Genomic DNA, 27,943 nt, shown 5'->3' on the forward strand with positions numbered 1-27,943 from the left:
TCTTTATCATAAAACCTGCAATATCTTTTCTGACAAACAGAACTTTTCTATATTCCCCGCACTAAGACATCCCCCTGAAATCACCAAGCTCTATATGTAACCAAGCAGCTGATGACTCACTTCCATCAGCTAAGACTACTCAAAAATCTGTGATCACTTATCACATTTGTCTGCTTGGATATTTTTGGTTTCATATGAGAAACACTGCCCTCTCAAAAAACTTTAAGCAACCTTACCCACTGAAGCTTTATTACTCTCCAGACCCTCTTCTGCAACTAAGGTGGTATGTTCCTCTCATGAGTTAGCACAGTACAACTGCAAAGCAATTAGGCTGTGGATTGTCCTGTCTTTTCTGCCTTTTGGGTAAGAAAAAACCCCACACTCTCTTCTTTTAAAATGCTTTCCTGCTTGAGCTTTTCTTCTTCTCTAACTTAGGGTCAAATGGTATTCACAGTGCTCAAATTGAAATGGGACTGCACATTTGCTGACTGCTAGAGTGCAGGCTGAGTATAGCTTACAGAAAACTGCTTGGATGTCCAGCTCCAGCTTTCCTTCAAGGAAATTAAAGTATGTTTATTATGGAATGAATTAGCTGTGAAACAAGTACTTCTACAGTCAGCTTTCTTTTGCATGCCAGATACATAATGATTTCTCTTACACAAAGGATGGGTTTGCATTAAAGGTAAAAGCATTAGCAATAAAGGATGCCCCATCATGAGTTAGTACTTTTGAATTTGTAAATCAGACCCAATCTGAACACCACCACAGAATGCTGCCCTTGAAAAACAGTTTCCATTGGAATTATTACAGTCTTTCAGTCACTTAAAGATGAATCTTGCTTTTGACTGTCGGTCAGCTACATACTGATAGTACAAAACAATGTCAATGCAGAAGCAGGCCACAAGCTTGAATTTGATTAAACATTACTTAGTTTAAGCACATTACAACACTAATGTAAAGATCAATTTTAAATAAAAACTAGCACCCCAGGAGAGATTTTAAAAGTGAAAAGGTTCTTCACCCCTTCTCTCCTCACTGTTCCCTGAAATTCCCTTGCAGAAAACCCTGGAATGCAACCTGCAGTGAGTGGGCACTCACTGAAAACTGGTTTTAAATAAGCACATTTCACCCTGGATACCTCACCTGAGAGCCAAGGGAAAGCGTTTTCTCTCCAAGAATCTCACTGCTAAGGCAGCTGCAGATTTCCACAGGCACTTTCAAAACAGGTTTAAAGTACAATTTCCCAAATATTGTACTCAAACAGCTTCAGCTGAGGCTTACAAGGGACTAATAAGTAAAACCACCTCTAAGAGTCTATGCTTTCCCCTTGGTTTTCAGCAATAATTAAAGGTTTAATAATATTTCTTAGTGTCAATCTCTAGAAAACTTTTTTTTTTTTCACCTAAAGAGGTGAAACCAGGAGTTTTTACACAATTATTTCCCCTCCTTTAATAGAGATTTTTAGTGATGTCCTCAGGTAATAGTGGGCATCTTGAGTGCAACACTGATTTTCTTCCAGGCATGGACATACGGACATGCAAACATTCTAGAAACACCACAAACCATTCTTTCCCACTAATCTCCACTTCAGAAAGTGGAGTAACACAGATTAAGTTTTAAGTCCTGAAGAAGACAGCCATTGGGTGAGAGAACCAAGAAACTAGTGTCAGCTTTAAGACAGAAAAGAAGAAAAAAAAAATAAAATCAAGAAATAAAGCCAAAGAACACCCTTGTCAAGCTTTGTTACATGAAAGTCAGCAGCGCTGAGCACATCTAACTTAGCTCTAAAAATAAGCTTGGACACATGTTGAGCAAGCACCAGTTTTGATATTACATTAAGGCCTAATGCCAGACTGATCAAAAGTAAGGGTTCGAACAAGATCTGTATGGCTGGATGAAGGACATGTTTTGCAACATCATTCTTGATGATCATGTAAACTAGACAATACAGAATGATGGCACAAGACAAGCACTTCCAGAACTCTCCAGGCCAGGGACTAACACTGTTTCTCTAGAAAAAGCTGACTTCGGACCCATGAAGAATCCCAGCCTACAGCATAAGCACTGCAAATCCTTACTACCTTTCAGTAGGCAAGAAAGACAGTGATGCAGCTCACAAGCTGTAATCCAGTGCCACAAGAATATCAGTTTAAAATTCAAAAGCAGAGGACTTCAGCGCTGCAACCTTGAGCAGTGATTTCACCTTCTATCAAAGCAGCAAGTCAAGCCTGAATTAATTACATGTGCAAAGAAATATGATAACAACTTCTAACAAGGTTTTAATGGACCTGCATCTGTTTCCTAATAATGTCTGTACTTCATTAATAATGTACGAACATCAAGGGATATTGTCAGGGAAAAAAAAAAAACAGAAAAAGAAAAGCAATGGCCAAGATACACCACAACGCAGTAAGCACCTACAGCACCAATAATAAAGCACACTGAGAAGGATGAGACTCAGACACCCAAAAGGAGTATTTTCCATATTTAAGAACGGGTTTAAGAGACAGCTGTTGGGGAACTGTTCTGGGGAAATAAGTGAATACAATGAAATATTATGGGAACACAGATCTGCCTGTGTTATTGCAGTAGGACAGCAAGCCTAAATACACACAGGTCTTGGGCATAACTTGAGATGCCAGAAAGGAAACTGAGAGAGCAGGTGACCATCAAAAACACATTCAGTCTGATCAAAGACAATTTAGAAGCCAGAAATTCAACTGAGCAAACATCTCCACTGGTCAGGACGTTCCTGATGCAGCATCGAAGCAACTCAACTCTTCTTCTCTGTGTACCAAGACTTCAAGAATACTTTTGCAAGCTCAACCAGGAATTGTGCTAAGGATACTGAATCTGTTTTGCTTCCTGCTTTTCCTGACTAAAGCTGAGATGAAAGACAAAAAAGTCCTAAAAAAGGTGATACCTAGAAAGCACAAAGTAGATGAAACTAGAACTACAAGTTATGAAAGCATAAGTCAGCCAGTGAATTAACCCGAATTTTTACCTAATACTCCAAATGAATATCACTTTAACATAACTCTGAGGCTCATATTAATTCCACTAGTAATTTTACCTCAAGCAAATTAATGAAGTCTCACTGTTCATACATTTGACAATGAAAACAGTGTAAGAGCAGAATCTGGAAAAAGGAAGCAGACTCCTCTTCACTCATTTTGGTATAGAAACCCTTTTTAACGCTCCAGAGCTCTTTTGGAGGAAAACCTGAGAGTTGCAGGGTTGGCTTGGAACTTAGGTCTATCAGACATACTGTTAAATCCTGGAAAGGTGCTTCCTCCTTTTCCCCACATCTAATTTAAATCATTAGTGCTCTTTTTCACTAAATCTTCAGGCTGGATTTTGGTGATCTAGTGTGAGACATTCCTGCCCATGGCAGGGGGCTGGAACTGGATGATCTTAAGGTCTTTTCCAACCCAAACCATCCTGTGATTTGTCTGGAAAACATTTGTGCAGGCTTCCGCCATAAGACTTCTTTAAAAGAAAAAAAAATTAATTGCTTATACCACTGACACAATTTCTTCAGGAAAAATCAAAATCAGGTTGTAAGAAGAGTCCCTTGCTTGTAAACATGGCAAGTACAACAGCCTCTTGTGAGCCAGTGTATACCATATCCCACTTCAGTAGTTACTTGCAAACACCAGATCCTAGTTTTGTAGTCTCTCACTCTAATAAAATCTAGAATTCTGTCTTCCAGAAGACGATGAGGTTATGCTGAGGGATGATTCTAAATCTTCCCAACTACAGGGAAGGAAGGCACAAATTTTAGAACTATAGTGGGAAAACATGCTATCAAGATTTTAAATGTCTGTACAATGTAACCTCAGACACTACTCATCCTTTCCAGAAACTGGGAAATGGCACAGAATCTGCCATTTTCAAGTCTGCTTTTTCATTTTTCTCTGTAGAGAGTGGGTGATCTGTGCAATATGTCCCTATTATCCTGAACTGCCTTTATCCCATATCAGTTGCAAACCCAAAGTCTTCTGGCATTTTATCAGAAGCTTATGGAATTTCATTCCCTGGTGACTTAGGAACACTACTGCTCAGCCTTCCATCTGCACGAGAAGTCATGTATCTTCATTGCAAGACCTGCTCTGAAGTATTAAAGGAGAAAAGAACAAATTGCTTTCACTCAAATAGTACCTCCCTATTGGCATTCCATAAAGTGAAACCAAGAAGCCACAAGTATCAATGGGTTTTCTTCACTGAAGATGAAAAGTTGAACTACAGCAGCACACAGAAAGGCTGAAGGGCCTAGCTGAAATTAGGACATTTTTCACCTAATTTCACAAGTAAAAATATATGGAACCACATATAAGGCCACACAGTCTGCCCATGCAAGGCAGAAATTGAACAATGCAGGCTCAGGATTTAATTCTCAGTCACATTCATAATCTAAACCTGACCTAGAAAATAGCAAGATGTCAGTAAATTAAAGGACTATCTATGTGCATGTATACAAACAGATACAGTACTCAGAAGTCCTTCAAATACATGTTAGCATTAACAAACTATTTACAGTTGTAGACAAAAAAATTACAAGTGCACTATATATGGAAGGCCAAACTTAGTGGCTAGAATAGTGAAGGTACAGTTTTCTGTTCCACCTTAAGTCTAATTATACCCTCCCTCCCACCAAGAAATCTTTCTTTCCCTTCCCAGCCTCCAGCAACAACCCCCACCATTCCGGGCTCATTTTGACACTTGCCTGTTCATGTTGAAAGGTGAATTAAGTTGGTAAAAAGTGAAAAACTGATGTGCCAAAAAGCAATAAATAGGGTATTTTTGAGGGAGAGCAAGGGGGAAAGCTCAAAAACTGGATCACTCACATGACCAATGAAAAACCTACACAAAACACAGAGAAGAAAGCATGGCTGGGGTGTGGAAGAGCGAGCTTTCTCCATGAGGTGGCATAGATGTTAAAATGACTCAGTTGTGATGTATAGCCACTAGAACATTTTAACCATAGAAATCAGAAACTATTACAAGAAATAAGAGCACTTGTCACAAACATCAAGCTTCAGGTAGTCATGATTACACCAAAATACACTGGGCTTAACCCCAGCATTCCTTGTTAAGTTTCTGACAAGAAGAAAGAAAGAATTATTTGTCATATGCTGCATTCAATGGGACCTGGGCCACCACACCTCTCATCATTATAGATGATATGAGTGCTACTGTCTGATTTTCAGGAATTTCAGATGAAGATTTATGCAAGTATTAGGTTCAGAAATGTTTTAGTGCATCGGGGTGTAGCAAACAAGTGCATACACTAGGGATTTAAGCAATAAAGAAACAGAAAAACTAAGTAACAAAATACCAGATAACTAAGTAACAAGATACCATTCATGCAGTTTCTTGTTTAGTGAAGAATTCACTAAAGCATCCTGTGTGAAAGCAAGCTGTAAATGGTATCTTAAAGGATGTAGAAGGTAGGAATGAAATTCCCATCATCCCTTATTGCTTCCAGAAAGGTATTTCCTCCTCTCCCAAGCACACGCCTCTGCTCTCTCCCATGCCAGCTCTAGCACTCAGAAGGCCTGCCTGTGCACCGATTTGCATCACTAAAAGGCATAAAAGTACCTCTTCTACTACCCCTTTTACTAGTTTTTTTTTTGACAGTTTAATGAGCTAGCGGAAAAGTCTGATGAGCAAGAGAAACAAGAGATGTGAGAGGATGCCAGTGCAGGGGAAAAGATGAAAGAAAAAATTCCACCTTTTGCAACTGAAAAATATGCCACCTGTATTATGTGAAAATGTGCCTTAACTATGCACTGCTGAACACCTTTTTCAGAATGCTGATCTTCCTTCTGAACCACCTGTAAGGATACAAGTTTGGCAGCTGGGTCCATTTAACAGCTCAGGGCCATTATATGTGACATTCATCTGCTTCACAAGGAAGCAGCAAGCTCGTGAAGCCAAAAGAAAGCTAATGCTTAAAACAAAAATACCTTGCTGACCTGGAGAACTGAATGCTTTCACCATATGGGCTCAACCAGTGGTCAAACCTGGAAAAAAAAAGGGATGAGCTAGATTTGTTACAGTGCGCCAGTTATGACCCAGATTCCCCTAATTTTGCAGCTTCCTTGAGATTACAAATCACAGAATCAACTCAGTTGGAAAAGACCTTTAAGCTCATCAAGTCCAAACTTTACCCCAGCCCTGCTAAGGCCACCATTAACCCATGGTCACCGAGGCCCTTGTCTACACAATGTGTGAACACTTCCAAGGATGGTGACTCCACCACTGTCCTAGGCAGCCTGAGCCTTTTCTTCTCCACACTGACCCCCTCCCAGGTGCCTCAACCGTTCCCCATCACACTTGTGCTCCAGGCCCTGCATCAGCTCCATTGCCCTTCTCTGGCCCCGCTCCAGCACCTCAATGTCTCCCTTGTAATGAGAGGCCCAGAAGTGAACACAGGATTCGAGGTGGGGCCTCACCAGTGCCCAGTACAGGGGGACGATCACTGCCCTGGCCCTACTGGCTACACTATAATTGCACAGATTTCATAGATCGTTGTAGCAGACTAATCTTTCAAGCCAAGCAAAGCAGAGAAGCCCTTATGCTACCTGCACAGCTTCCTATTCCATACCCGCTTTTACATGTTTAAACATTCAATCGTGCAGGCTCCTGTAGGAGACAGAGGGAAAGGGGCTTAGACAGTATTCCCTAAAACAAATACCCCAAAAAATCAAGGAAACCCTCCAAACCACGCCAGAGGAGGGGCACACGGTGGCACCGAGCCTGAGGCAAAGCGAGCTGTGAGGGCAACGGCCCAGCCAGACAGCACTCGGGGAACACGAACCCCGAGAACACGAACCCCAAACAACTGGGAAAGGGGGGCACAGAGCGCCGAGCCGGGAGCTCCTGAGGAGCCGCCTCAGCCCACCGCGGCGGGGCCAAGAGGGGAGGAGCGGGGGAGAGGGCGCTTGGCTGTTTGCCCCAGCGCTACCGCGTAAATGGCGGCTCAGGAGGCCGCGGCCCAGCGAGGAGACGCCGACGGCCGGGAGCGGGGCCGTTGTGTGTCCGCAGGGGAAGGAGGGTCACGTCGGCCGCTGCCCGGGGCCGGCACTGACCTGCCGCCTGGTGTTGGGCGACTCCGGTGAGTGTCGCTCCCCGCGCACGCTGAGGGCGGGGGGCGGCCCCTTTCCCCGCTATCGAGGAGCCGGGACGGGGCGGCCTCCGGAGGCGCATATGCGGTGCGCCGCCCCCCTCATCCGCTCGGCCCTGCCTGGCCGCCTCCTGACTGGAGACCGGCCGGCGGGAGCCCCCGTGTGTGTGCCATGGGAGACCCCTTCCCTCTTTGCCCTGAGGGTTGGTCACTGACAGGCGGCTGTTAACGGTTGCTGAGTTGAGTTAGAACTTCTGAATTAGGGGAGGTTCAGACTGGAGATCAGGAGTAATCCCTTCCCTAGAGGGTGCTCAGACATTGGAACAGGCTGCCCAGGGCAGTGCTGCAGTCACCGTCCCTGGAAGTAGATGAGGCCCACAGTATCATGGGTTAGTGGTGGCCTTGGCGGTGCTGGGGTAATGGTTGGACTTGATGAGCTTAAAGGTCTTTTCCAACCGAGCTGATTCTGTGATTGTGCCCAGCTGCTCTTTGGCGTTTTCTCTGGCTTTGTGTGATCTCCCAGGAGTTGTTCTCTGTGTGCACTTGCAGGTGTCGGGAAGTCTTCGCTTGTTCACCTCTTATGCCACAACCAAGTGTTGGGAAACCCATCCTGGACGGTGGGCTGCTCGGTGGATGTTCGAGTAGGTGATGTGCCTGACTTCTGGGTAGCCCTAACTTGAAGTGTAAGGGAAGGGCCTTGACTTTTTTACCTTTTCATTATTTACTGCTCCAGGAAAAGGTGTATTTTGATGTTCTGTTCTGCTGAGGGCTTAATTTGTTGAAGCAAACAGGAATAAATGTGAGCCAAGCACTTGCGTGAGCAAGTTTTCTCCTTACTAGGCTGTCAAAATCAGGCAGCATATTTGTCATTTGTAGTACCTCTCCTGACTGCAGTGGTCCCTGGCATGTTCCAAGTCATGGAGCAGACTTCTAGAAGTCAGAAGGCACAGAACTGAAACCACGCTTCCGTAAGAAACAGTCGATGCACAGCCAAACTGTCAGCCAGACACACTGGGGAAAAGAAATTTGCTTGTTTAATTTGAGGGCGCTGGCTGTGATCATAGGATTGCTTCTCCTCCTGTGTGCTCATTGCAGAACCTGCTGTCAGAGGAATGAGGATATTAATATAACAAGCTTTTGGCCCAACCTACAATCCTCATGGGATAGTAATAAATGTTTTTTTTTTTCCTTCATTGCTCTTTGCTATATTCTCCTTGAAATATGCAGCCACAGGTTAGGAATATATTTCCAAAATTTGGGGAGAAGAAACATGGTGACCCTGTTTGACTGTGGAGCAAAACTTAACGCAGGGGCAAAAATTAACCCAGTTGAGATGTCAGTGAGAATTTGGAGAGGAAGAAGATGTGATCAGTTGGAATCAGTGTGGGCCCCTATGTTAATATTCTTGCAGTACTACCATGTAGGAAGTCATGGCCTTACTTTTTCATCTGCTTTGGCAATGCGCTATTTCTAAGCACGTCAGGAGGCATTAGGTTTGTTAATACTGAGGTAGAAAGGATATTCCCTGCACATTCTCAAAGCTCCACCTCATACAGGAGCTGTAGTATCCAGTGGCCACTGCTTGACTCATTCCATCCCTCTTCTATTTAAGAGATTTGAAATGGTGTCAACATGAGCATTTACAAGATTCTATCCAAGTACAATAATCCTTCCAGCTGACTACCCATGTGTTTTGTGTATTAACTCCTGTGAGCTGCTGTTGTGGTTATGTATGATGTGAATTTGTCATCAGATCCATGACTACAAAGAGGGGACTCCAGAAGAGAAGACCTACTACATTGAGCTGTGGGATGTTGGAGGTTCTGTGGGTAGTGCCACTAGTGTGAAAAGCACACGAGCAGTATTTTATAATTTGCTGAATGGTAAGTTTGCTTGCTGTAAATCTGGTTTTATCGCTCTTTCTGTTGAGCTGTCTCTTGGTTCTGGGGCAGGATTCCTTTAAGTGTTGTTCTCTTTTCTGATTTCAATGCATTCATACAGAAAAAAAAATGATACAATTCATAGGGAGAATTTGATGGATTCAGTTTTGAACTGGAAAGCTATTTTAGGCAGACCTGTGCAGATGAGCTTCATTAGCTTTTAGCTTCAGTCTTGTGCAGCTGGTGCAGCAGGGACTCACTGACGCTGTAGTGATGTCCCTTACAGCTACGCTTGCAGGCATAAAGGTTCTCTTCACATTTCCAGGACTGATATGCATGCAGAAATATGATTTATATTTTCTTGTCTGTTCAGTTCCGAAACCTGCCTCAGGAAAATAATTATTTGAATTTATATGAATTTCAATAATTATATCTTACCTTGGCAAATCTGAATTGTCCCATAAAATTGCAATATGCTAATAACCATCTTGCCGTGTTTATTTCATTTGACAAATTATCTTTCAGAATTGGATCTTGCAACTTGCTCTACATAGAAAGTAGTATTTTTAGGCCTTCTATTGAGATGCTGACTTAAAGGCCGAGTAGTTCATCAGAACCAGCAGTAAGAGCACGCAAGAGATTATAAACATAACAAAGCAGTATTTCAGTTGTTACTTTTGGGCATCCCGGGATTGTTCATTACAAATAGATGTATACAAGATTAAAAACTGCTTCTGAAAAACTGTCTCAAATGTTCTGTTGGATTTTCTTTTCTTGTTCCAAATCATTCAAGGGTCTTTCAGTAATGTGTTAAGCCATACAATAAACATCTTTGCTCTATGACTCTTTAGCTAGTTATTTCTTTCTCCTTTCTCAGGAGGAAAAATGTGTGTAGGTACCTCTTGCTTATGCTGTTAACCAGACCTCTGTAAGTAAGGTCTGAGTTAAGTTGAGCTCTCAAAGCAAGCTTCTTTGGTATATGTTTAAGATGGATTTCTTTTTGACACCAAGTTCACAGCATGCCAGTGAGCGTGGGTCAGACTTGGGAATACCCTACAAGAACCCATTAGGAGATGAAATCCTGAACTTACGTGTCTGAATTATGATTGATGACGTTATTAAAATAGGGTTGTTTATCTCCACTGCCCCAAAGTTATTATTAGGCAGCTCACATTTGGAAAATGTTGACTTTGGTAGTTTGTCTTGGCTCTGGTTTCTTTCATTAGATTAATTTCTTCATTAGAGCTTGTCTCACAAATTGCCTCTGTTTGACCTGATTTAAGAAGAGAAGATGAATGTGTTCCCTCTGCCTGACTGCTTGTGCTTTCTGGCCTTGCAGTGATCTGAAAACCCGAGATCAAAAAGCAATTGATGTTTGGTTGTGGCAGCATCTGTGCAGGCTGTCAGAGACCTGGTTGTTGACAAGCTTAGGTGTAGTTTGCTTTTAGTTTGACTGCAGGTCTTGTGCTTTGGTGACCCTCCATCTGGTGTGCAGACTGTGGTAGTCTAGGACAGTGACTGGACACTAAGGCTGTGGATTGCAGACCTTAATGGGGGAGGAACATTTCCTTGGGTAGTCATTGGTCCTGCCTGCTCTTTTTTGATGTTGACACAGTTTTTTTTCTGCTGGTGCAACTAACTCTTTTGGTTTTCAGTGAAGCAGATAAGGGAACTAACCAATCCAAAACATAACTGAGGAAGAGTGGAAGTGGGGAGGGTTTCTCACAGGTTGTGCAGCAGTGCCTCTGAATTTGTTGCTGTATGCCAAGTCATCTTGTATCTCACTTTTTCTCCCTGCATTGGGAGTGGACACACAGTTGAGTTGCCTTTTTACACTCTTACTGAGATAAATGCTTTGAAATAGAGCTATGGCTGTGATATGCCCAGAACTCTCATAGGAGAGTCTGTGCACAGTGGTATGGGGTAGTGGAAAATGTTTGTGGAAATGTGGTTTTTTTTCCATAGTGTGTGCAGTGGGTGGCATCTTCGGGAGTTCAGATGAAAGATAAAATTAATACTTTTTCTCCACATGTAGGCTGTGAAGTGTGTTGAGAATGCATCCTGATGAAGATAAGGGTTATAATTCCATTTTTTTCCTTGAATTGTTAGTTTAAAGTCTAAAAGAAGTGGGAACATTCTACAGGTCATAGAAGGTGTGAATAAATAGAAGAAATTTACTAGCAGGAGTTGGTAATTGAGTTAAGAACTGTGGTTATCAGAAGTGGGTGTCTGTTAATAGCACAACTAGGAAGTTTGGCTGGCTGTTTCTCAGAATTTACATTCTGAAGGATCATGGTAATGAAAAATGCTAGAAGCTTCATCTTAAAAACATGAAATCTTATTAATTCATGTTTCTACCAGCCATTTGGTGGACAGTGAAAGTTTATCAGAGACTGGTACCTTTGGATACCTCCCCAGGTACATAGCATTGTTCTTGAAAATGCAGGAATGTAACAATGCTCTCTAAACTCTTTGAAACAAACAGCCTTTAGACTTCTTGGATGGTGTAATAAAAAGATAGTTGTGTTTACCAGTTAGGTAAACCAGAGAAAGGCTGAATTATCTGCTGCAGTAATACAGAGTTTCAGTATCATTAGGACCAGACAGAGCAGAATGAGGAAATACCCACAGGCATCTTGTGGATTAAACTTTGAGGTGTCTGTCCCTTTCCTCCTTTTATGATATTTTTCTCTTAGCTCTTCCTGAATTCCTGATAAGCAGCTTTAAAAGCGTGTCGCATCCTGGTATTTTCAGCTTTACTCGTTCACTGTAACTGAACCGGTTATGCGTCCCTTTCTTCATTCTCAGATAGCTGGGAACCTACAGATGTCATTTGGGTAAGATAAGGAAAAAATGTATATCACTAAATAGGATCTTGCTGCCTTCTCTTTCACTTTAGGGATAATATTAGTGCATGACTTAACCAATAAGAAATCATCCCAGAATTTGTATCGCTGGTCTTTGGAAGCACTCAACAGAGATATCGCTCCAACAGGAGTTCTCGTGACAAATGGGTGAGTGAAAAACATACGTGCAGGGTTAAAACATCATTCCAAGTTGTTATGGAAGACTTTGTTCATCTCTGAGGCTGCTTGAAGTCCACATGAAATTGGATGTGGTTAGACTTAAAGAAAGAAAGAATAAAATGGGGGATATAAAAGAAAATCTCTGGGTTTTGTTTTGTTTTGGGTTTTTTTACGTTACCCATCAGACCATTCTGCTGGTAGGGAAGAGGTGTTATTATACATCCTTCATTTATCTGAGGCCTCTCTCAGAGTGGGTCCAGTCCCTGATGCCTGAAGATGTGTCTCTGTACTGTGAAGAGCCCTTGTACAGGAAGTGTGATGGGATGGCATGCCTCTGTTCCAAAAGGCTTTCCCTCCATGCACCAGCACTGAGGAACTTCACTTTTTTTTATTTGGGTGATGAGGGAATTGCTTCAGGAGTATGGCTAAAAGTTTGCTTAGGAAACTGCTTAAACAGCCTATTTGCTTGTAAAATTCTTACCAAGTATTTCCTCCTGTACCTCAATGCCCCTGTTATACATACCATCAAGGAGGTTTTAAGATCATTGATAAACCTCACGTGTGAGCAGGGAGGCAATAGTAAGGGGTAGCTTTTTTGTGGGAAGAGTATCAGTTGCTTATCTGCCTGTGCTGGTATACACAGGTAGAAACATGGGAAAAGGAAAAGAGTATTTGCCTTATAAAACCTGCAGATTTCTCCAGGTTTTCCACGTGCAGGTTCTTCACTATTTTTTTAATTCTCAAAAGCTGAACCTCTGCCAGGGACAGATGCTCAGCCATTAGTACAAGTTGTTGCTGTTGGTTGTAAAATTACTTTCTGAAAACTTGGTTTAGGTAAAAGTAAAGACAAGCACTGATCCTAGCTGAGGAGAAGGATTGGAGCTTGGATTTGTGAAGACAATTAATTGCAAAATTATTTCTTTTATAAAGGCTATCTTTGATCATTATTTGTATCTGAATCAAAGCTTGTTGGAATTCAGCTTATGGTGGCTACCTTTACTTGAATGTAGGATTAGTTACTTGACACCAGACAATTGCTATTTCAGCCCTCTTTGATCTAAGCTGGAAAAGGGGTGGTGTTTCACAGTTGCAATTTATTTCACATTCTTATTTCATTGTCCATCTTTAAAAAGTGTGTGTATGTATGTAGGAACTTTAGATGTTCAGAGATGCCAGCTCTCTCATCTGTCTCCGATGCCTGCATATGCCTTGTGCAATACTGGAATTCCTGTTTATTTCCTGCTTGTGTTAGCATTTGTTCTGCAGTTCATCTGTGTTGAAAAGAAATCCAACTCGTGGTTTCTTTGCTCTTTCCTTTCAATTTCTCTGTAGTGACCTAGATGCAAAAGCCCTTCTTAAATTTACAGATGCAGCACATTCTCACTTAGATAAATAATGACCCGTAATAAGTGACCATTATTTGAAAGGGCAGGGGAGCTGAATGTGCCCCCGTGCCGACTTGCATGACCATCACTTCATTCAGGAGTGTATGTTTCCCTTATCAGGGACTATGACCGTGAACAGTTTGCTGATAACCAGATTCCACTGCTGGTAATAGGAACTAAGCTGGATCAGATCCCAGAAACTAAACGGAATGAAGTTTTGACCAGAACAGCTTTTTTGGCTGAGGATTTCAACGCTGAAGAGATTAATTTGGTTAGTATCCTTGTCACAAGGGTTGTTTTTCTTTTATACAGGAGTCTGATTTTTAGTAAGTAAAGATGTTGTGACAAAAATTGGGCTTTTGGGGATTTTCTCAGTGATGCTGGAGTCATGCACATTTTGATAGGCTGTCCCCCTTGCTTGATGAAGCTATCATCTTTGTTTCACTAGAGATGTAGGGAGTGTTAGATAAAGTCACCAAAGCTTAGAATTGATGACTGGGAGTTGTTTTCTCTTCCCTGTACTTAGTTCTGATGCAGACTATCTTTGAATGAAACATCAAGATCATTTTATTTTTATATACATGTGTATATATAAGATGTATATATATGCGTATAAAAATATACACACTTGCTGTGTGAATGCTTGTATATGCACACACACACAAGCACACACAATCTCGTGTAGCATGTACAAATGATTAGCTGACTGTATAGCTGGTGGCAGAAGGAACGTGTGGAGCACATAAGGGGGTGATTAGAATTCTCTGGTTGATTCACAGAACAGAAGTTGGCCTTTTCTCTCAAATGATTCTGGAGCAGAAATGAGCAGATACACTGTGTTTTCCCTGGCTGACTCCATATGCCTGTATCAGGGAAGGGGTATGTTGATTTCCATGTGCAGGGCTTCCTTGCATTGTGCTTGGTTTGTTGTCTTTCATGTGTTCTAGGATTGCACCAATCCTCGTTACCTGGCTGCAGGTTCATCCAATGCTGTCAAACTAAGCAGGTTTTTTGATAAGGTAAGTCAAGTCAATTAAATTACGCTTTATAGTTCTATGTATTGTATGCTGGGGGAGGCCAGAGATTGGTCTGCATTAACAAACATCCAGAAGATATCTTGAATATTTGATTCTTGATCTGCATAGAGCAATGAAAAATAATGTTCAAAGGCAGTCTGCGTAGGTTTTTGGAGTCCTTTGGCAGGCCAGAGGGTTTGCAGTGTGCTAAGGCAGTAATGTGGGGAGCTCCAAGACTATGGTTAGCTCTGTTAATCCTGGTTAAAGCATATTACTCTCCCTTCCTGCAAAAGAGAGTGTCAAGGCCTACAGTGAAAGTGATAGAAGGAATGCTTTGGTTTAAGCATCCCCTCAACAAAGATACCATAGTGAAGCAGATCATGCATGTAACAGATCATGCTTTAGAGGAAAATTTAGCTTGAATTTTCTTTGGAGGAGAGTGTGGATTGTACAGTGATACAAATAACCTTTTGGTTCTTAGATTGATGGTACCGCCTACATAGGTATCCTTCTACTTCTTCTCAAGCATCACCCATGCGCAGGGGCTACTCAGAACTCCTAAAGTTACGTACATGCAGAATGAGCTTTTTCAAGTGGTCAGAACTGCTGCACATGCAGAGAGGGACTGGAATAATATAGTAAGGAGGCACCCCAACCATCACCTCTGTTACTAAGTGGTCTAACTAAATGAGGCGTGTTTGAGTTGAGAATAACACAGCTTTACTAAGAATGGCTGGAGGTGCCAACTCCTTCTGTGGGTAATAGGGCATTGCACTTAAAGCAATAGGCCTGGAGCAGGTGACGTGGGTTTAGACCTTGTCCCAGTTAGCTGTGAGTTTCAGTGTTCACATGTGAAGTGTTGATTGGAATCTGAGGCTATGCATATGCCTGCCAACTAAGGTCATTCTCTGTTTTTCTCAGGTCATAGAGAAGAGATACTTCTTAAGAGATGGCAATCAGGTTTGTCATTTTTCCTCCTCTTTTTTTGTTTCTCCCTGTGTCATGAAAACAGTTGTCAGAGTCCTGTTAAAACATGGGCTTCGCATGGCTTAAGTGATAACCTGGGCTGGTAATTGAGTTTTTAAATCTGTGGAAGCGCAGCTGTTTTAGATAGACAGAATAATGGCAGACTTTGGAGACCTCGTAGCAGCCTTACAGTATCTGAAGGGGGCCTATGAGGATGCTGGGGAGGAACTCTTCATTAGGGACTGTAGTGATAGGACAAGAGGTAATGGGTTAAAACTTAAACAGGGGAAGTTTAGATTGGATATAAGGAAGAAGTTCTTTACTGTAAGGGTGGTGAGGCACTGGAATGGGTTGCCCAGGGAAACTGTGAATGAGCCAACCCTGGCAGTGTTCAAGGCTGGGTTGGTTTAGTGTGAGGTGTCCCTGCCCATGGCAGGGAGGTTGGAACTAGATGATCTTAAGGTCCTTTCCAACCCTAACTATTCTATGATTCTCTGACTTTTGTCAGCTGAAGTATTTGTCTTTAATGTGATTGGCAGTGAAATAATTAAGTATGCTAACATAGGAGAAGTTGGAAGGGTAAGGTAAAATAGGCAAATATGATTTCTTTCAGGTGTCTTAGTTTCAGGCTGCTTGGTTTCAGGTTTAGGCCAGAGATGCTGCCCCGAAAGTCAACGAAAAGGCTTTTTTTGCACAGCTGGAACTAGTATTTTATGGGTTTTGTATGGGTAGTTTTCACAGAACCAGTGGAGCCACAAGGGAAATAGCAGTATGATACCACCTTGTAGTTAATCCCTAAATGGCCGTATTAACTGTTTTCAGTACAGCTGGTGAAGAACCAGCAAAATGACTCTTCTGGTTTGGGTAGGCCACACTTCAACTTTTTTAGCTCCACACCTTCCCATGTGCAGTCTATCCTGCAGCGAGTAGTGAGGTTCCACTTACTGTATCTGTGAGGTGCTTGCAAATTACTGTGAATAGCACCACTAAAATACAGTCAAATGTATGGTTAGCTGTAGCTGTGCTGAAAGCCCCTTAGGGAGAGTGGAGGAAAAAATAGTCACAAAATGCTTACTTTCTTTGAAGTGGTTTTTTTTTTGTGCCTTTTAAAAACAAATTGGCTTTTTCCTCCTTCAGTTCTGCATGATGCTTTTTTCCTCCTCTCTTCCCTCTTCCCTGCATTCTTACGAAGGGAAGTCTCTCCCTTCCATGGAGATAATAGCTTAACGCTAGAAATCTGCTTGTGTGCTGGTTGTCCTTGATGCATGATGTAAGGTTTTTATTTTTCTTATTTAATCATTTTTAGTGGCTAGCCAGGGATTAACTTTATATTTGTTATGGCCACATGTCAAAGATTACAGCTTGCTGATGACTGCTTTCATCTGCCTCACTGACAACAGCTCAAAAGCTTAAAACAAATCTTAAGTAGTGGACAATTCTATTTAAAGAGACAGAATCCAAATTGGAACCAGGGATTTCAGTACAACCTCTTGATGTTTATGTTTTAAGTTATCTACTTAATGTAAATCTTATGAATGTGTTTGTGGGTCTTCTACAGTAGGTCCCTTTGATCACTTGTGTTTCGAGGTATTTCTACTGTAGACTTCTTTAGGATTAAAAGAATGAGAAGTTTCAAATTGGAGCTCTGATTTTGATCAGATCTCTGATAAGTAAATAATGGTTATTCTTAATTAGTGACTTTGATATCAAAAATGCTAAAGCAGATGGTGTTTTACCTCTGGTGTCATGCTATGATTTAGTTGTGACTGCATTCCTGAATGAATACCTTGCATATCTGTTTGCATTTTGGGCCTGAAAACCCCAACTACATGTAAATTGGGGGGGGGGGGGGGGGGTTCAGTGGATTTCTGTTTTGGATAAGCTCTAGCTTTCTCAGTTCACCCATGAAGTGTGTAACTTAAGCAGTCTGGTTTGTATTCTAAGTTAGACATTCATCCCATACCATCCGTAAATGCCATGTTCTCCTGGCATGATGTGTAGTGCTTGGTTGACACCTTCCATTTTCATATACTGTGTTTCTTATAATAGTGTGGAATGGTTTTGGGAGATGGCTGGGCCTGCTGTTTGTGCTTGTTTGAAGTTAGCTATCTAAAAGTTTCCCCGGACTGTAATCAAATAGTTTTATGATGCCAATAGGCAGAGATCTTACAGAGTATTAGAAAGCAGTGGATCTCTTTCTTTTGGGGTAATTCATGGGTGCACTGCATTGCAAATCTGTTTGGAATACCATTAATCTAGAGAAGCTTCTGATGGTTTGAAGGAGCTTTTCTTTGTGAGCACTCATTGATACAGTGTAAGCAGCATCTCCAGTTTGGCTGCAAAAGCAGGGTTGCTAATCACTTGCGTCCTTGTAGCCGTTTCTATTATGATGGTTGTTTTAAAGCTTTCAGCAATTGTTGAAACTGCTTTAAACTACCAGTGAAGTGCTCCTCTTTCAGGTTAGAAGGCGTTAAGTCTCAACAGCTCTTCAATAAGACTTGGGAATACTGTTTTATAGTTGTAAAAATTAACAAAGGAGAAATTCTTGTTTGCGTTTAAATCTGGGGGAGAAACAATGGACTTTGAAATCTGTAATTAACTGGTTTAGGATTTGCCTGAGATATTAAGGCTTTCATTGTGGCCCTTGCCAAAAAGCCACATTAAAAATGAGCCATATTCAAGTTTTGGAGCTTATTTAATTAATGGTGCTCCTCTAGCCATAAGCTGAAGCTTCTTAGTCCTGGTTCTGGAGACAGTGTGGAAGGGGAAGAAAGACATTTTTGCAGTTGGCTTGGTAACAGGCACTGAGATGTGGGCTAGAGGGAGCTCATGCTGATGCTGATATAATGACTTGTCTTTCATGTCTCTAGATTCCTGGCTTCTCTGAAAGGAAAAGATTTGGAGGAGGAACACTGAAGAGCCTTCATTATGACTGAACACTTAAGAAGTGGAGGGTGACCTCTCAGAGTTCCTAACAACATTCCTATTCCGACTGGATGCTTAAAGACAATAATGCTTATATCAAGCAGAATAAAATGATATAGGCTGCTGAAGCTACTTTTGCTGGAAAAGACTTAAGGAAAAATTCCCAAAGCTTTCTAATCAGAAACCTAGAGTGTTTCTTAGGATTGCAGGCCTTGTGGATATATGGGAACATTTGGGGAAAGCGTGCAATAAATTGAATGCCTCTCACACTGCTGTGGGAAACTTTATCATACACAGCACATATATATGACATCTTTGTCTCCATTTTGGAAAACTTATGGACAGTCTTTGCAATGAATTACATACATCATGCGTTCTCTGAAGGAGAGATGACACTGAGTGGACTTCTTAATTACAGTAAAGTGAACAAACAAGCAAGTAAAATGTAAGAATGGGTAAGGAACTGTCTGGAAAATAGTAGAATGCCTTCACTAAATGAATAGTTGTTTCACCTGGAACATACTGTTCAGCCTTATTCAAAAGGGATAAAAGAAGTAGGCAAGAGATGAAAAAAGACTAAGCCTTAGAAAGAAAATCATGAGGAGAAAACAAGTGGTATTAATTCTGCTGCTTAAAATTGTTTACTTTGGAGAGGATGAAGTGAATCTGTTTCTCTTTCCATAATTGAGTGTGGTCTTTTCAATTAAAAGACATTGAAATCTGGTGGAAAAAATGTTTTTATAAAATGCTTATTTGGAACATAAGCCTGAGGGCTTAGCAGATTGAGAAAATATGAAAATATAAGAAACACCCTCTGAATTACAATAGATTGAAATTTAAAAGGGATATCAAGTCCTGTAAAAAGTAGGAACTGAAAATGGTTAGAAGGAAGGGATGTTTCCTTTTCATATTTAGTAGTGAGGATAAAGGAGACTTGTCCTGGTCTGATGTGCTGTGCAGGGTGTTGTCTTCCTAAATAGCCCAAGCTTTGCGTGATTTCTCACCTCCCCAGAATTATATGGAGTGGTAAAAGCCTGATTTATGGCAGTTTCTTCTTTCCTCTCCTTCCTTACAGTCGCCTCTAATGGTTAAGCCTCTGGCAAAGGCTAAGAGCTGGAGTTAGATATAAATACAGATTAATAATAAATGGGAATTGAAGAAAGTTGGTGTGAAATTGACAGGGAGCAGAGTCTGCAGTTTCCAGATTACATCCGCCTGCAGCTCTTCTCTAGCAGCTGCTTAGAAATAAATGGCAAACTGCCTGTTGCCACTAATCAGGAACAAAAATGACAGCTAGGTGCACCAGTCAAACTTACTAAAATATGGATGCTTTGCTTCTCCTTAGGCCATTTCCAGAAAGGTGCATTTGGAGCATTTGCGAACGTGAGTGCAGTAAGTTTTAGATGCCTATATGAAATCTGTTACTAGTTTATATTTAGTTTACAACCAGGGAAAATAAGGTACCAGAATATTCCTAGCAGATAACCAGTGTCTGAGCTGTGCAGCTTGTGACAGCACCAATGTCTCTTTGCTCTTAGCTGGAATTATTTTCTCAAGGTTAGGTGCTGCCATAGGGTAAAAAGATCTGGGCTCCCTCAGGTTACTAAGGAACTGCAGAGCAGGACAAGCAAGCTAGGGCTATTTCTTCCTTCACCCCCTCTATCTTTAGGAGAATGGGAAGTATTGCAGAGTAAAGGAGGCCATTAAGTTTAAGATGCTGCATGAAGGAACAATTGCATAGGTCTTTCCAAAGTAGCCCTCTTCAGTTAATCACAAGAAGAACATTGCTCAGCATATGATGTAGGGTGGCCTAAGCCCTACTTGCAGCTTACATGTATTTGTGTATTTCAATCCTCAGGCTCAATAAAGAAGAAACAAAGTCTTTGTATGAGAAATCTTGTGAAGGTCAATTCATGCTCCAGGAAGAGGAGAGGGTGCACAAGTCCTGTGCATCAGTGGGGCTGAAGGTAATGACAATCAGGATCTAGAAGCAAATTAAAGATACTGTTGTGGTAGGAGCCAGATAAGATAAAGGGAGTAGCACTGAGGAAAAGTAGAGCATGTGAGTGGTAGAAGGTTAGCAGACTGGTGGAGAGGAGTGGTTGAGGCTGTGGCTTCTCTAGACTCAGTCAAGTCTGCTTGGCCCCCCTTGTCCAGCTGTGAGCCATAAAAACTCCTCATAGGGTGCCTTCATCCACTCTTGAACTGATGTGTGTGGTTTGACAAGTGGCTTACTTCATGATCAGTCTCACTGTTCTACCTGCAAAATGAAGGCAGCTTCCCTGGAGGCACGGCTCTGATGTATCTGCTTATCAGGTTGTGGTTTCAGTACATGAGGAGTTAAAGGGTTCACCCTTTTTTATTTTAGTCTGGATGTTTAACTTGAAGGCAATGAGAACCAGAGTTGTTGCAAGATGTTTGTGTTGTCACAGTATTTACTCTGATATCGCCACCCTTAACTTGGTCCTGCCATGGTTTAGTGGGAGGTGTCCCTGTCCAGGGCAGGGGGGTTGGAACTGGATGATCTTAAGGTCCTTTCCAACCCTAACTATTCTATGATTCTGTAAACAGATCATTTAACTGAAATAGTATTAATGCTCTCAAATCCTTTATACAGCTGTCTTTTTGTTACTGTTCTAAAGGGTAGAGGTTAAATTTCTGTGCTGTCACCATCAATAGTCCTGAAAAATGATTGCAGACTCATCTCACTATAATTGCAGTGTTCCAGCATTTGTGGTCTCAGATTGGAGCAGATTGCTTTGTAAAACACTTCTGTGGGGTTTTTTCATGTGTTTTTACCCACTTTTCTGCTGATATTTCATCGGGGCCAAGTTAAGGATATTAGCATATTCAAATCAGGTTTAAATACGATCCTGAAGTTGCATGGGCTTCCCATGCTTGGGGTTTGTGTAATTGCACTATACCTGCTTTGTGGGGTTTATATTTGTGTGGCTGACACACACTGCAGCTTTCTTGAAAGCTTGGCATTTGCTTGGCACGGTTCTATTTTCCTAAATGTAATGCAGAGGCAGAATGGACTGATAATTACAAATTAGACCAACCACGGGAATGGCAGACGTTGTTGAAGGCACCATTAGCCTGCTGAGTAGGTGTAGTGTGGGATTAGGAGCATCTTTCTCTCAGTTTTAATCAGAGGTGGTTGCTCCATACACAAGCGCCACCAGTTTAGCACCATAACTTGGTTGTACCCTTATTGTTGTTGTGTGCAGAGCAAGATGCCTTACCTCTGCTGTGGTGTGTATCAAATGTCAGGGTCCAGTAAGTAATGTGGAGTGACCATCCCTGTTTTTATTGCCTTTACCCTTACTCACTGCCTCATCCCTTCCATGCTTCTGCTTTACTTCTGTCTTAAAATGTCTAAAGATCAGTTTTAAAATGTCACTTAAAAAACCCCAAAAGCTGTGTTGATCTTGCCAACATTCATTGTCCAGCCAAACCCTTTCCGGTTTTTGGATCCCAGGCTTGAGTGCGGTGGTTGTCTTACACCTGTGTTAATGTAGTGTCATGAATCCAGCATCTTTGCTACTTTAATACAAATAGGTCTCCGGTCCAGGTTAAGTTCTTTATTTGTTCAAATCTCATCAAGTAAGCACAATTGGGTATAATTTTCCTTTTAGGACAAGGTGATGTGTAATGGAGTCATGTATGTTCTTGGTGTTACATGTATTTTGAAAGGAAGCGCTAGCTTCTTGTCAGAATCGGGAGTGCTTGAGCAGCCAGAGTTAATTGTATTGCTGTTTGCACCTTACCTGTTTCAGCTGCCCAAAAGAGGTTCATCTCCATGCCTGGGCTGTTACACCAGACAATTTCCATGTGTCACACTTTGCTCCTGCTTCTATGTGTTTCAGTTTATATTCTCTGTGGCCTCCTGCCCCCCATGACCCTGTGTCTTGCCTCTGTCCAACCATACCCTCATTCCCTGTTCCTCCAGCTCCCTTTCCCCAAAGTTCTGTCCTTCTTTCTTTTCCCACTTCCCATGTCCCACCTGTCTGACCCTTCTTTGTCACCTGTGCTCACAAAGACCCCTCTCTTTGTACCCCCTGCTGCATCCTCTGCTTTGCCCTTTCTTCTCTTTTTTTCTTTTTGTTTCTTTCTGCTGCCCTTCTCTCTTGCTGTATCACTTGATTTCTCTATCTCTCTCTTTGCCTCTCTCTGCCTGTCTCTGTTTTCCTACATCCCTTCTCCTGTCTGTCTCTCTGGTGTCTGTCACAGGCACATGCATTTCACATCAAAGCACTTTTACCTAGTTCCTTTAAACTGGAGCTAATCAGTCCCTCTGTGTTATTTTCCAGGCAGAAATATATGCCTGGGAAATACATGTACCAGATGTGTCAGTGAAGATGGCTCATACAGGTACATCTGAGATGTGTTAGACTTCCCATGTACATATAGGTGAAATGTATAGCAAATAAGCCCTCTTCCCAAGGGGCTCAGCAGAGCTTTCTGGTTGATTTATAACTGGTTTAATGACTGAGAGGATAATCAGAAGTGTGAATATGTACTGAATAGGGAAAATCCCCCAAATCTGCCCCTTTTGATTCCCATGCAGAAAAGTAGGAAACCTAGGTGTACCTGAATTCTTGTGTATATGTTTTTGTTCTTGTAGCAACAGGTTTTCTCTCTCCTTGCCAACAGTCTTCAGCAAAGCTGCCGCTGGCTTTAAGCATGTGAAACCTACCCAGGATACTGGGGTTTGGGTGCAACCTTAATACAAATTTTCATTATTGATAGTATTTGCAGAGGCAGCTGCAGTATGCTCCATTTGTCACAAATGAGATCTGAGCTGCTGTGTCATCACCTGCAGCCAATAGATTTTTCAGTGAAGTAGAGCGAAGTTGGGGCTATCACAATTGATAAGGAGGTGATGGACTTCACTGGTTGAATACCTGCCTCTGCTTTTCAGCAAAGGGAGCTTAATCCTTCTATTTCTTTTGTTAGTCAGCTCTTCCCATTAGAAGTCATGTTCCTGTCTCACTTTCCTTACGAGGATGCTGGTTACTTTGATTCCTTTATAGGGCTGAGCAAGTCTGTGGCTTAGTGCACTGGTTTTCTTTGACAAAAAGCCATTATCATTATTGATGAACCTGTCACTGGCTGGCAAGTAACCAGAAAGTGCTCAGAGGAAGAGCTTTCCTTAGGGTGTGCTTTGCTGCAGCACAGGGTGTTAGGTCCTCAGAGAGACGCTACTTTTGGGTTCCTTAATGTCAAGTGTCCAGTGGCAAAGCTCTCCTGCCTAGTGGGGGCCTGACATGTACCGAAAAGTATTAGTATTATCAACTTGTGCTGCTGTGGGTTTATTCTAACATCTGATCAGGAAATGGGGAAAATAGGTTTCTTTCTGGTACATGAGAACCCTCTGAAGAAGTTAAGAAGTCTTCCATCACTAACTGTCAGTATGTGAGTTAGGGCTTTCCAGCTGTGTAGGCAAACCTGCAATAAACTGTTGAGTCTCAGGACCAGAATCTAAATGGATCTTGAAGTTTGTTGTAGTTCTCTAACAGTGGGAGTGATGACACCCAAAACAGTTAATAGAAAAAAGCAGATTTGCCATCCTTTGGGATTTTTCAGGGTAGAATGAGTAGCTTTCTGAAAGGCATGCTTTAGCACAGCTTTGAGGAAAAGTCCCCCAACATGTTTGTAAGGAAGTTGGTTTAGATGATCAGAGCTGTCTGTGGCACCAAAGAGACAGTGAACTCTAGCTTTGGCAGTTCAGCTGCTTAGCCAACCCCTGCTGCAAATACTATTAAGGCTAGAAATGTGTTTTCTTTTTCCTGCTTTGGCATTCTATCACTGAGATAAAGCTTGTTGTGCCCCGTGGGGTTATCAGTGCACAGAAGCTCTGGCTCGATACCTCCTGAAATTGTACAGGGAAATTCCTTTTTGGTGCACTACCATGGACTTCTCTCGAGAAGATGTCGAGTGTAAGACAAGCTCATAAATAAAATCACATGCCCTTTCTTGCCTAGAGCAACCAAATGAAAGCCCCGGCTGAGTGGGCGATCTAAGTCGAAGTTCAGTCTTTGTTTTTGACTAGGAGGAACATGAAGTGCATCGTTAACCCCTGCACATCTCTGTTCCCTTTGACCCGAAAGTTAACGTTTACAAAGTGAAAATCCATTGCTAGATTTGGGTTAAAGATTTATTAAAGGGCAAAGGGGCCAAATAGCTTTGAAGGCTAGGGCTGCAGTCAGGGGTTTTATCTTGCTGTCTGATGTCAGCCTCTCTTCCTGAGGCTTGTTTGGCTGTGGGCGTGGTGGGCTGTCCTGCCCTTGCTAAATAAAAGGTCAGATGATGAAATTCAAGGCTTGTGCAAAATTAGCATCCTCTTTAGCTGCTGCATCAGGTGGGGAGAAGGACACAATAGGGCAAGGTGACTAAATCTTCTCACTCCTAGAAGTGGTTCTTCTAGCCTGAAGGCAGAAGCATCACAGCAAGGTACACAGATGGCTTCTCTAGCCTCTGTTCATGCAGCATCTGCTTTTTGGTGACAAGGAGTATGTGTTCTCTGCTGCAGGCAACTCTTATAATCTTTCCTGCACAAATAAATGCTAATAATTAACCTGTCTGGCATCTGCTGCTGAATGCTCCCAGAAAAATGACACAGACATATTTCATAAGAGCCATTCTGCAAGAAAGTAGATGTTATTTAAAAGATACCTTATTTTTTTTTGCCACAAAGCTGTCAGCAGTGATAAAAAAGTATAAATATTATTGCTTTATTTTCTCATCTTATGAGATTAAATCCCCTGATCTGTTAGTAGTACACTAACAGATCAACAGACAGCTGCTCTAGAGAGCTCCTGGCCTGTTTGGCAGTGTGTAAAGGGTTAAAAAAGAGAAGAAATGCAAGTTGAGGAAGCTAAGATTATGGAGACAGGTCTGAATGAATATATTAATAAATATGTAAATATATTAATACATTCTAGTTGTATGAACATAGGCAGGAGCAGAGGTTGGTCCTTTGCTGTCCATTCTTGTGAAAAGGAATGGACCATTGCAACAGTGAGTCCACAGCCACATGGGAAAGGATCTGTCTCGGTTGCTTCTTGCATGCATTGTTCCCAGGATGCAGGAGCTTTACTTTTGGAACTGGCCAGCCACTCACTACAAGAAGTGGTGGTGAGCTGTGATCCAGTGATTGTGCTCATCATAGCAGCACTGGCACACTGCAGTCCATGCTGGGAAGCGCTGCTCTGAGCATTGAGTAGAAATTTATGAAGGTGTCAGCCCTGCTCTGGAAAGTCTATACCAAATAGGGACAGGGAAGAAACTACAGTCTTGTCTCTGCCACGTGGCATGAAATACACATTGCATAGGAAAAGGCTAATGGAGAACATAGGGAAGCAAAGGGACTTGCTGTCCCATGACTCTCCTTCCTTTTTCTCCCAGTGAAAATTCACTACCTGAACTTGCAAATGATACAGCAGGAAACAAAAGGCTTCTTAATGCACATGCTGTGAATTTTGAGTCTCTGTCTACTGGATCAAATACAAGTTAAATCATCTTCTATCTGAAAGGCTTTTTCCATTCCCCTCCTCATCTTTCATTCACCCCTGAGATGTTGAACACCAGCTGTTAAACTTTCAAGCAAGCCCCTTGGTACTTTCTCTTACTGTGCCTCTGACTTAGATGAGCTCCTTGCACCTCTCCATCATGATGCCTAAGAGAACAGTTCACGTCTAATAAGCTGCTGGTATGCAGGTACCATACAGTAGCATATACGTCATGTGGTAGCAAATACTGTTGTGTTGATGGCTAACGCTTTATCTCTCTTTTGGGCCTTGTTATGTATTTCAGCTGGAATCTCCTTGGACTAAAGGCTATGCACAGCATGCACTAGACAGATGTCATAAATCCAGAAAGGTAGCTCAGAAGACACCGAGCACTTCTAATGCTCATTCTTCCATGCTTAATTCATTGTGTTTATGAATCATGTTTATGTGATAACAATTCATTGTGTTTCTGAGTCATATTTATCTGATAACAAAAGGCTGTTGCTAAAATATTAATGAAGTACATCTATACTTAATGTTTCAGGAGATCCATGTTTAAGAGCTGCTGCCACTAACTATAAAGAGCTTGTTTAAGCTAAATCACAGAACCACTGAGGTTAGAAGTGACTCTAGAGATCACATAGTCCAACTCCCCAAGCAGGGTCAGCTGGAGCAGGCTGCCCAGCACCATGTCCAGTTGTGTTTTGATCATCTGCACAGCTAGAGAATACACAACTTTTTGCATTTGTGGTTTGCAAAACTGGATTCAAGCCTATAAATCTTCACTGTCAAAAAATAAGCGAGATGAACTCTTTACTCTGAAGTATTGTCTGGTAGGGAAGGAGTTTCAAGGGTAGGTGGCCGGTGCCAGGTACTCTATTTCTTTGGCAATGACAAATGATACTTGCATCCTCTGCCTTGAGCTGGAGAATCCCTCACTGCCTATGTGGGTTTTTTTTATGGCAAAGCTGAAAAAGGCCATGGTATAGAGAGAGCCTTCCTGGGCAAATGGGAAAATAAGGGACACCTAAAGACTTTTAACTTGGAGATAACCCAGCCTATGTTCTTCTAGCGCCTCACCTAAGGGGGTCCAGGTCTGTGGTTCAGAACTTTCAGATACTGCTGTAATAAACCGATGGAAATTCCCAGTTATCCTTATCCTCAGCCCACCCACATTGCAATGGAGCTAAATATTCTCTGTTTCAGAGCAAACATTACCCAATATTGTACAGCCAGGTTAACTGAGTCTGTTCCTGGTGACTGTGCAATAAAGCCATTAGCGTCATGAAAACAGAAGAGCCCAGCTCAGCCCCTGTACTGTCCCTGAGCTGAGAGAGTCAAGGTGGCTCTCAAGCAGGCAGAAAGTCCCAGCAGAGGTTAGGAAAGGACAGGACTTACTTTAGGTCATCTCTCCACAACACTCTTAGTAGTTGATTGTGAGACACCAACTCCAGCCCCTGCCACCAGTAAGTCTTGCTACTTTCCAGCCAAGTCTTCAGCTGCAGCTGTCTCCATTTCTGAGTAATGCTCTGGCTCACTGTGTCTCCAGGGCTGTATCTCTGCTTGCTTTGTTGACATTTGCTCAGTGTTTGCTATGAGCAAAACTGTGTGCAAAAATGATGACAGAACTGGCTCAAAACAGCAGTGTAGATAAGCAGACAAAGAAATGCAGAAGCAGGGGAGGTGGTGTGGCCTGCTGGGGCTCTGGTGCTCCTGCTCTAGGAAGACAAGCATTGGATGGGAAATGGAGATCCTATGTCTGGTCTGGGGGCTCCAAACACAGGAAACTGATCCAACAGGATCAACTGCAGCAGTGGCCCACCATGCTGGCCTGGGGCTGGAGTCCACAGTTCTGTGAGGGACGGGGCTTGATTCAGCCTGGGAAGAGATGGCTCTGGGGGAACCAGGCAGCACCTTCCAATAACTCTGGAGAGGTTGCCCAGTAGATGAAGCGTGGCTCTTCAGAGCAGTGCTTGGTAGGAGGATGAGAGACAACTGCCATCAGCTGAAACTAGGGAAGCTCAAGCTCTATGTAAGGAAAAGCTTTTCAACCGTGAGGGCAATCAAGCAGTGGATCAAGCTGTCCAGCAAGGCCATTCTGT

General features: G+C 42.2%; 2 protein-coding genes across 3 annotated transcripts in view; one reads left to right on the plus strand and one right to left on the minus strand.

Moving 5' to 3' along the window:
- The window catches only part of GTF2E1 (general transcription factor IIE subunit 1), a 55,592-nt gene extending 48,601 nt beyond the window's left edge, over positions 1-6,991 (minus strand). The window contains exons 1-2 of one of the 2 annotated variants that reach the window (XM_057415994.1): positions 6,971-6,991; positions 5,970-6,026 (exon numbers count right to left, since the gene is read on the minus strand). The gene's annotated coding sequence lies outside the window, so the exon portion shown is untranslated. Of the gene's footprint in view, positions 1-5,969; positions 6,027-6,587; positions 6,663-6,970 lie in introns of those variants that run through there. The other variant, XM_057415993.1, reaches the window with a different exon arrangement.
- Positions 6,978-18,594, plus strand: RABL3 (RAB, member of RAS oncogene family like 3). Its single transcript, XM_057415950.1, has 8 exons — positions 6,978-7,120; positions 7,647-7,770; positions 8,883-9,012; positions 11,909-12,023; positions 13,541-13,691; positions 14,368-14,439; positions 15,358-15,396; positions 18,273-18,594. Exons 1-8 carry the CDS (start codon positions 6,978-6,980, stop codon positions 18,336-18,338), a joined length of 840 nt encoding a protein of 279 aa, XP_057271933.1. The 3' UTR covers positions 18,339-18,594.
- Positions 18,595-27,943: the final 9,349 nt, after the last annotated feature.

This window comes from Pezoporus wallicus, unplaced genomic scaffold, assembly GCF_028554395.1.
Source record: "Pezoporus wallicus isolate ANWC-B61680 ecotype Strahan unplaced genomic scaffold, APGP_CSIRO_Pwel_v1 contig_6814, whole genome shotgun sequence".
In the NCBI taxonomy this organism is placed as follows: Eukaryota; Metazoa; Chordata; class Aves; order Psittaciformes; family Psittacidae; genus Pezoporus; species Pezoporus wallicus.